The 10862-nt window shown below is 32.4% G+C and overlaps 1 protein-coding gene across 1 annotated transcript; it reads right to left on the bottom strand.

The window, feature by feature from the left end:
• Nucleotides 1–3029: 3029 nt before the first annotated feature.
• Nucleotides 3030–3641, bottom strand: LOC18018384 (nuclear transcription factor Y subunit C-6). The gene has a single exon (XM_006402024.1). It carries the CDS (start codon nucleotides 3639–3641, stop codon nucleotides 3030–3032), a length of 612 nt encoding a protein of 203 aa, XP_006402087.1.
• Nucleotides 3642–10862: the final 7221 nt, after the last annotated feature.

The following is a 10862-nucleotide window of genomic DNA, read 5'->3' as shown; positions in this document are numbered from 1 at the left end:
TTGGCCCCGTAGGTCTTGACACAAGGTTAGAATTTCTAGCCATTCTAGAGTGGTATCTCACTGACGGCTCGGGCCCCCCCCGGAAGGAGGCCTTGTTCGCCTTCCACCTAAGATGCGCAGGAAAAGCCCAACGCCAATCCCAGGGAACAGTGAAGCTTCATAGGGTCTTTCTGTCCAGGTGCAGGTAGTCCGCATCTTCACAGACATGTCTATTTCACCGAGCCTCTCTCCGAGACTGTGCCCAGATCGTTACGCCTTCATCACGGGTCGGAACTTACTCAACAAGGAATTACGCTACCTTAGGACCGTTATATTTTCTTCTTCCGTTCACCGAGGCAAATGTTGGTGAATTCCTTGTAAATTGCAACGATTTTACGACGATTTGATTTCTTTTTTAAAAAAAAAAGATTAGAAAAAATTAAATTGTCGTAAAATCGTCGTAACTTGCAACGATTTTACGAGGATTTGATTTTTAAAAAAAAAAAAAAATAGAAAAAAAAATCAAATCGTTGTAAAATCATCGTAAATTGCAACGATTTTACGACGATTTGATTTTTTTTTAATTATTATTTTCTAAAAATAAAATATCGTCGTAAAAACGTTGTAAATGGCGACGGTTTTACAACGATTTTCTTTGCAACGAATTAACGACGACTGTGTGCTAAATCGTCGTTAATTCGTCGTTAATTTGTCGTTAATTTGCGACGACAATAATTCGTCGTAAAAAATCGTTGTTAACTCTGTCTTTTCTTGTAGTGTCTATTTTCGTTCCAACGGAGATTCCTACGTGTTAGATGACTCAGCATCCGTTAACAGCTTAACGGGGTTGACTAACGGGGAATTAGTCAAGGCATGAATTAGCCAAACGAAAATTGGTATGGGTATGAAATTTCAAATTTTTAAAAGTTGAGGTATGTGTATGCACAGCTCAAGAGTACAGGCAGTAAATCGTACCAGAGAGGCCAGTTGAGGCACGAATAGGCCGTTTTTCCATTACCACAACCTAACGAAAAAAGTACAAACACAGTAAATGGCTTAAAAGTATCTTAAAAACTCTTTTAGCAAAAACTAGAATAAAACCCAGACAATTAAAAAAACAGAAATATACAAAAGCAGTAAATGAGCTTAAAAGTATCTTAAAAACTCTTTCAACATTAAAGATTATATCCAAAGGCTAAAGGATCCTACAAGGAGGTGAGTTATGCTCTCCATAAAAACGAAACCTTCCCATTTAACTGGGTATCACAGGTTTTGCGTATTTATGGTCATTAAGTCGCCCGATTATTTTTCTTTCCGAACATTTTTGGTAGACCTCGGCCATTATACGTTGTTAAGCCTAGTTCAATTAAGTCGGCGGAGAATCCCAAAAAATAAATAAGAGTTCAATAAAAAAGAAAGATCTTTATATCGATTCTGAAGAAAAGAGAAGTCTTCCTTATCCAAAATCGAGAAGAATAAGAAAATCCTTGAAATTTAGGTCGATACTAGTTAGTATAAATAGGAAATTTTTCTTCATTCAAAAAGATCCGCAATTTCCACCAGAGACCAAGCTCAAACCTTTTATGGCTTTAATTTCTTAGATATGTGTTCTTTTTCCAACAACAAAACTCTTATACTTACCGAGTTTGCTAATAAAACAAGATTTTTCGATCCTCTTTATTGTCATATTTACATGAGATTGTTATTCTAACACATATGTGTGTCGAATAAATTAGGTTGTGATAACACTAAATGACTTAAAAAAATCATGTAATAATAAGAAAGTTGAATAGGTTATCAAAAATCTCAAGAAATATCTCATACAATATTCTTTATGTTTTGTACTATAAATAGGGAGACTTGGATGAAACATAAACCAAGCCAAGTGAGTGAGTTTAAAAGTCTTTGTAATCTTTTAAGTGTTTGAATAATAAAAACTTTCTCTTTTACATATCTGATATAAACTTCTTTTGTGTGTTTGTATCCACTATGTATCTGTAAAATCTGGTATATGAATATGAGATGAGAGGATTAAACATATATAACATAAACAAAACTAATAGAAGAATGTTGACATGCTAGAGGATACTCCCCGAATGGTTTTTGTGGAGAGAGACTTCAACAAACCCAAAAGGCATTATCAAATAGTCTCTAAGGATATAATACACCTCAAAACTACACCACTTTATCTCCTTGCTACCAACTTCTTAGGTTTTCAAGCAATGTTTTCATAACGAAAACTGCTGAAAAGCATTTATGGGGAGGGAAGCTAGATAGTTAAATCTCTAACCGGTCTTTTCGTTTTACGTTGTATACTCTTCCACCCTTACAGTCTAAGAGCACGTTCAATGGGGACGCTTAAAATGGATTATGAGGCATTTTAAAAAAAAAAATAAATGTAAATAATTAATTGAAGTGAGAATCGACGCTTGTTCTAGCGTTTTAAGATGCGATGCTTGTGGACAAGTGTCAAATAATTAGAAGATCATATGTGTGAAATCAAAACATTTTCTCTCTTCTCACGACCAAAACATTTTTTCTCTTTCCTGAACCAAAATAGTTTTTCTTTCTTTTAATTTTAGATTTATTATTAAATATTGTTTAAGCATTCCATTTGAAGATCTAGCATTGAACATGCTCTAATATTGAAAAACCCTAATCAAACTTTTGTCGTTTTCTATGTATCACATGTTGTTGTGATTCTCATCTTTCGATCATTCTCTAAACTGTTTTGACGTTTGCAATCTGAATGGTGTTCTTGAAACTCATAAGATCCTAATTAAACTTCCAGTTCAATTTTGATGAAAATGGAAACAAATTCCTCTTAATCTCCTTAAGTTTTTGACGACATTTATGCCTTATATCGTATGTATTATATGAATTGCTGTGAATCTAACATAAAGCATAGAATATAAAGAACACATGATTTGAATAAAAACCATTGTTTTCGATTTTTTCGGATTCACATTCAGCAAAAACAACTTCTCAAATAGATCAAATCCCCCAACAAAAGCGGTTACAAAACCCTAAAAACCCAAACCGAAACACTTTCATTTTCCGCCGCTGTTTTCTCCACATTGAACAGTCTCTTCCTCACCGTCACCACTCACCGCCGGCCAAGAGACCGGCCACGACTGCCCCGGATACGGCGCGTACATTCCACTCCCATCAATCACCGGCGGATAATAATACGGAACTCCACCACCGTCGGGATGAGGCACGGCGACGAAATCAGGATCAACGGCGGCGAGAGATTCGTCTCTGGGGACAACGTCGATAAGGAAATCGTAGGCGAAATTGCGAGCCACGGCGGCGGATATATCGGGTTTCTGGAGCGTACGGCGTTTGTTCTCCTCGGCATGAAGCCACGAGCGCATCGTTAGATCGACGATGAACATCTCGCAGGCTTTGGCGAATACGATCGGTGCCTCGGCGGAGATCATACGCACGTCGCTATCCGATTTCATGATTTTTTTGATACGAGCCAAAGGAAGCTGATGGATTTTGAAATCCTCGACGGATTCCATCTGCTGAAGCCAGAAATTCTTTAGCGCCTGGTTCTGTTGCTGCAAAACGGGGTTAAACGCCGCCGTATGCGGTGGTTGCGAGTACATTGGCGGCTGTGACGGCTGTGGCGGTGGCTGATGGTTATTGTTCTCCATCTTTCTGTATGCTTTACGGTTTTTTGTTGTTTGTTTGCAATTTTCTAGGGGTTTGGATTTTGGGACGTGAGATTTTGATCGGAGGGTTTAGTTTATTTAAAGGGAATCTGAAGCGTAGATTGATACAGTGGGCTACGAAGCAGCCAATATTTCTTTTTCTTTTTTTTTCGGCAAACAATTTCATTGATTTCAAATTAGAATTACAAAGTCATACAAAACTTTTGGAATACAAATTATTACATAAACAGATATATGCGCCATATAGTGAAAAAGATACAACAAAAGAAGTGATTTTGACGATGCTTTCTGTAGATTAGTCTTACTCGCTAACGAATCATGAAATCCGTTATTTCTTTCTCCGTATTTGATCTTAATCTGATGCGAGTGTGTCGGTAGCATCTCTTGGCTAAACCTTTGAATTACACACTGCATGACAAAACCCGATGCTTCCAATAATAGTTCCGGAACTTCGACATTCTGATACCAATGCTTCCGTATCAAAGTCTTCTTACAATATTTCGACTTTATTGTTCTCCCAATTCGATATAATGAAAACCGTATTTCTTCTTCTAAGAAATTGATTTTTTTAGTGATTCCGGGATCAAAAATCCAAGTGACACCTCTATACAGTGAAGTAAGAGGACAATCACCGGTTGATAACCGGACTTTACACCGACAGATTAAGAACTCACCGGAAGCAAAAACCCTACTAAGAGAGACTTTAAGATTCCATTGAACCATCACTAGAATAAGAAAAAGAAGAAAAAGCTTCTACTTACCAAAAAATTGTTATAAGCGAATTGCATTGAGCAAAGTGTGTTGATCCCTTTTTGATATTGCAATTTAACCACCCATGTACGAATGCAAACCTAGGCACACAGACCCATGCATCGATTCGGTGATGTGTATTCATTTACAATCACCATTAGAAGGGGATGTTGAAACCACCAAAAAATCAACAAATTAATAGCCCAGGAATTCACAAAAGAGAGATTAATCGTATCAGAGACTTGACTGGTGATCACAAAAGGAATAAGGGAAATCAACCCAATCGGGATTTCTCTACCAATCAATGGATGTCACCAAATCTGATAGAAATTTAATGGATTAAAATATCTATAAACCAAACGAATACAGCCGGCGTCAGAGCCGACGCTGGCCAGCCGGAGAAAACGAAGAAACGCCTGGAAAATTTCTGTGTCTGATAATCGTCTTTCACAGAGAGAGAAAACGGTAGAACCTCTAAAAGAAAATTCACTAATACAGTAGAACCTCTATAAATTAAAACTCGATAAATTAATAATCACTATAAATTAATATATTTCTTTGGTCCCGAATCGGATCAGTGTAAAAATGCATCAAATTCGTTAAGAAAATAAGATAATAATTTTTTTGAAACTCCTATATAAATATATGGTCCCGACATAAACATAAATTAATAATTATAAAAATTTATGTATATATATAGGTAAGATATAATATACTAAAATATGATTAATGTGTTGTTTTTTTTATTTATATTTGAAATTTTATTAAAAATCATATCTTTAATTATTTACATTAATAACTTTTAATGTTATTTTTTTAACTCCATTCAAAATTTGTAAAAAAAATTTAAATGTGATAATTGATTTTCTTACATATAACTGTTTCAAAATATATTATAGTATTGTCTTCAATTTCAGCACCAATATTAAGGATAATAGCCATAATTTTCTTCTAAATTTTGTACATAAACATTTATACTTTTACATAGATAATTCAGTCCACAATTAATAAATAGAAATAACTATTTCATTGCGATTGCTATGATTATTAATCATAATTTTAAGTTTGGGCATGCCATTTTATAAGCATATGAATTTAGGTTCTTAAATATAACATCATTTAAAAGAAATTTTAAGAAAAAGATGGGCGAAAAACATTTCTCTATAAATTAATAATTATTAATTTATAGATAAATTAATATCACGATAAATTAATAAAATATCATAATTTCGATATTATTAATTTATAGAGGTTTTACTGTATCTTATTTGATGATGAGATTAATATTTTGTATTGACGTATTTAATATTATTATCACGAGTATTATTTATATGTGTTGTGTAGTTACTAACTTTGCCAAACTCTTTTATTAACACGAACTATAGATTATTAAAACAATTAATTATTTACATTACCTTTTTTATATTAAGATTTATAAATTGAGTACGTACCTGCTAATGTAAACTAAAAGAAATGATATATTTCGTACAAATTTGTTAAAAAGAGATTAATGTAATAATGTAATATTTGGTAAAATTGTAGAATTTTGATCTTGATATATATATATATATATTTATATATATCTTTATACTATTATTTAAGTAGACATTTTTAAAAATGAACTTAAATGTGTAAATTATTACATAAAATACTATTACAAATAACAAAATATAATTAAAAAAGATATAAGTGTCTTTAAAAATTATGTAAAAAAATTAGAAAGTATATATTTTCCATTTAAGAGTTTTGCTTAAAAAAGCACGGATTAAATCTTAGTTTATACATATATAAAATATAAATTGAGTTTGTATAGATGACAGTTAGGAGAACATGCACTACTTATAAGAACTTAGTTCTATTTATCCATTCTTTTTATATTTGTAAGAAATTTTTCTTTTGAATCTTTCCAGATTCACATTTTCTTTTAATTCATTCGTTTTATCTTAAAACAAATACTGTATGTATATAGCATACGAATTTTCTTAACATAGATATAAAATAGTCTCTTAGTATTTGAGTGCATCCATTGAGTGACATAACAGGTCATGTGTGTGAGATCTGGAAAGAGTAAGAACTGATTATTGTCAAGTTACTGTTTGAAATTGTGTAATCCTAATTATGTATACAACTCTAGCTCATTAAAAATAATGAGATTCTAGTTAATACTCATTTAGTTGTATCTCTCCTAGCCTTCTAAGTTATCACTAAATTCTTTGCTCTTTGTTTGATTATATGTTAACTAGATCTAACCAGTAAAACACAAAAATAAAACCACATATTTTAGCTATATAGAATATGATTATGGAGATGATTGGTGGTGCCAGTAGAGTTTCTCTACAGCCAAAAACATATCTACAGTACTAATCATGCTTTACATATTTGTTTTTTAAAGTTACAGATTTTTCTTGGTAATAAGTATTATGAGCAGATACCAAATAATAATAATAAAATTAACTGACACAAATCGGAGACTATTCACACGCCACTGTTCAATGAAAAATCCCCAAACAACTCCTATGTCTATTATCCATGCAACATCCCTTTCTCTTCGCATGGGACCAGTAAATATTAAAATGTGTTAATTGATATTTTTCTCTCTCTCGTACGTAACTCTTCGCGGTTTTCAATAATACTTTTAGAGAATGATAGAATATAGAAAGAGAAAGAGTCAATTTTTCTCTTAAGTGCATTTTTTTTTGTGGAAGTTGCATTCTTCACCATTCTCTTTATTATTACATGTTAACAATGATATGTGTTAGCATCTCTACTTGTTAATTTGTTAACATTATGTAATACTTATAATGTGTTAACTAGTATGTTAAAATATTAACAATAATATTGTACTTATAATATTTGGACACTACTTGTTATTATTATTACCACGCTACCAAATATCGGATAACACATCAGCAAATACTATGTATTATTATTAACATCTTAATAAATATCTGATATTTTTGTTAACACGTTAACAAGTATCATATATTTTATTGGACTATAGTAACATACTATGTTAACATGTTTCAATATTTAGATATTATTGTTAATAAGTATAGATGTTAACATATATCATTGTTAACAAGTAGAGATATTAACATATATCATTGTTAACATGTAACAATAAGCATTTTTAACATGTTAACTTGTATACATATTAATGTTAGCATAACTCGGACAAACGATAACATTCATATATAGTTATCGGATATATTTACATTAAAGTTAGCAAACGATAACAATAATACATGGACCGTTATGTCGTCATCTACCACATAATACTTGGATACACCATATCTTATGGCAAATGTCAGGTGTTATTATCCAGAAGATAGTTATCAAAGTTATCTCTAACCCCAACTTACGAGCATTTAAATGCTGCTGTCAGTTAATTCCTTTTTTTTGGCAGTTACAAGTTGTAGTGACATCAACTTGTGTAGGAGTAATAGCGTAAAGTTTTGCTGATGTGGCACAGACCACTTAATTTCTAAATTTTTTTTGGTATAAACTCTATTAAACGGTTAATTTTTGGTATGAACCAAAATAAGCTTTTTTTTTCTTTTTCTTTTTCTTTTTTTTAGCTTTAGAAAGCAAAATATCTAAAGCATATTTATGAAGTAAATTTTATACATGTAGCCAAAATTTTATAGCAAAAAAATCTACAACCACAGACAAAAAACTTACAACATAATTTCTAGCAAAAAATCTAAAGCCACACCCTTATCAATCAAGCCCTATATACAGTACTAAATATGGGAATTTAATGGAATTTGTTTTGGTTGACAAACATGATTGTATTATTATAATTGTATGTTTAATGGTCTGTATTATTATAATTGTCTAATTAATGGTTTATATCATTCCGTTTCTTATTTTTCAATATTATCTTCATTAAACCTTTTCCCTTTGAAATTTATATTTAAATCTTTATCGCGACACACGAAACAAGAATGCAGACTTTTGTTGAAGCAGAATTGATCGAGAACATAAAAATTTACGAAAAAGGATTATTTATTTCATTTCATGTATTCACACTCAATAATTATTTGGGAGACTTTAGAACAAATCTACTGCCTCACAAATTTTATTTTTCTTCAAACCAAAGAGCTGACTCTTCAAACCAAAGAATTGACTCGTTTTTCAAACCGAAGAATATTTAACGGATTTTCGTTTAATAGTAGAAGATATATTAAACCAAAATGTCTTGACATGGTAAAGTTTTTAGCATTTTCATTAATAAAAAAGTAGATATTATGCGAATTAAAATTATTTTATCATCATTTTCTGACTACTTGAGATAATATTTTGGGAAAATCGTCAGTGTTGGGAATATTGAACTTCTGAAAAGTGTTTTAAGCTCTAAATTGGGAGCTAAGCTGCTAGATACCAAACATGTAACCATTTGTTTTTTTTCCTAGAGGATATGAGCATATCAAATGCTTTCAATTTCACTCAAATATTTTTTTGATCCTCATATGTTACTGGTGGAAGAGTTCAAAGAAAACGAAGTTCTCTACATAAATTTTTAATATATCTTTTGAATATTTATGGGTTTGTTCTTTTATTCATAATTTACAGGTTTCCAAAAAATAACCAAATGATTGTGCATGGTGATTTCACTAAGTATGCTTCTTAGAATGGTCAGTGAATGGTCATGTAAGTGTGATGAAGAACACTTGATAAACCGGGTGACTCTTGGATATGATGCACTAAGTAATCAAAAAGTTCACAAGTACAAAAGAGTACTTTTACTTAGAAGAGAATATCTGATTGATAAAAGAAAATTTGTATTTGTCTCATCGAATTTACAACTTTAAATAGACTTGAATGTGGTAAAAACTTGACAGATGAAAATAAAATCTTAGACTATAGTAAAGACAGAGTTGAATAACTCTTGAACTTCACACATTTTGCCCCTTGATGAAATTTATGGTCGAGTTTTCTCTTTGTCTTCAGCTGAGTTGGACTAAAGCAGAGATGTGAGCCCATTGCCTGATTAAAACCTTTCCTGAAAAACTCATTGGGACAAACCAAGGATAAAGTTCACTGCCACCAGTATGATTATGAGAGAAATATACAAGTTCTTTTCTCTAAGCATTTCCCAATTTTTAGCAAAACTGGCAACAAGAGACGAATTATTGGGCAGGTTGTATATAAGTATCATACATGACATGATAGACTAAGTAGAAATATGTTAATTAGCTGGCCGATTATATGTTAATTTCTTGAACTTTGGTTGGTGAAGACAGAAGCCCGTATGCAGTTCACTTTGATAAGTACATTATGGCCTACATATGTTATGAATGTAACAACTGGAGTTATTAAGGATGCTTAGAACATTACCTGGAGTATCAGTAAACTATTTATCTTGTTTTTCTTGGCTAGTTATAGATAGCTAGTTATCTTATTAATCAGTAAACTATTATCTTATTTATCTTGTTTTTCTTGGCTAGTTATAGATCACATGTTTTAAGTAACTAATAATAGCTAGATGTCTTTGAAATTCCATTGGAGGAGATTAAGATTGTAGGGGGAAACAGTTATCTCACAAGTAGACGATGAAATAAATGTGTTATGCTTTAACAATTCAGTTATGAATGGTAATTGTATTCTATTTCTCCCAGTTGTATCTGTTTGTGCATGATTTTCTTGACCATATATTAAGATTTAGTGCATGTCTTTTACGATGATTTGCTAGCTGATGAATATGTTACATGTCAATTTTCTGAATACTAATGAGAGATTTGAGAATATACGCAAATGCTGAGCTTTATTTGATAGGAGTGTTGAAGAACATATTTCAATACATCTTATACAGAATGAAATACTATAGTTTGAGAGAGTGAATTGATTAGAGAGAAATACCCCAAAATTAGCTCCGAAATTTAAGGAAGGCGATTTCCAAAGAGATCCTAGGGTTTTACTACTTGCTGCCCAACTCAGGGCGGTGGAGGCATGGCGGCGCAGAGACAGGCGGTCCCCCGTCTCAGGAAGCGGCAAAGATTCCGGCTAACCTGACGCCTTTCTCCAGAAGGGCGAGCTCGAAGCAGAAAGAAGTGTGAAGGAGACTAGGGTTTTGGAGAAGGTTTTCGATGCGGAAAACTCAAAGACTGAGGAAGAGGTTTTGATCTCTCAGACAGAGGTTACGGAAAAAGTCAAGGCTCTGATGGTGGAGAGCACAACCAAATCATGGAGTTCAGTGGTGAAGGCTTCTCCAGGTCTGAAGAAGTTTGACATAGCGGTGGAAGTTGTCGATATAATTGATATGATAACAGTTCCTGACTCTGTTTTTGATGATCCTTCTCTTTGTGCGGACTGTATTGTGAGCAAATTCATGGCCAAAACTCCTCATGTTGGATATAATCACATGACAGTGAATAAAATCTGGACATTAAGAAACAAGTTGGTGAATATGGAGGTTTTTGTGGTTAACGATACGACCGTGAGATTCCATAT

This window comes from Eutrema salsugineum, unplaced genomic scaffold (assembly GCF_000478725.1).
Source record: "Eutrema salsugineum unplaced genomic scaffold, Eutsalg1_0 scaffold_2, whole genome shotgun sequence".
Classification (NCBI taxonomy): domain Eukaryota; kingdom Viridiplantae; phylum Streptophyta; class Magnoliopsida; order Brassicales; family Brassicaceae; genus Eutrema; species Eutrema salsugineum.
This window is presented reverse-complemented; position numbering and strand designations above follow the sequence as displayed.

Excerpts from the sequence above, each read along its gene's own strand:
- LOC18018384 (XM_006402024.1), bottom strand. The coding sequence starts at position 3,641 with ATGGAGAACAATAACCATCAGCCACCGCCACAGCCGTCACAGCCGCCA.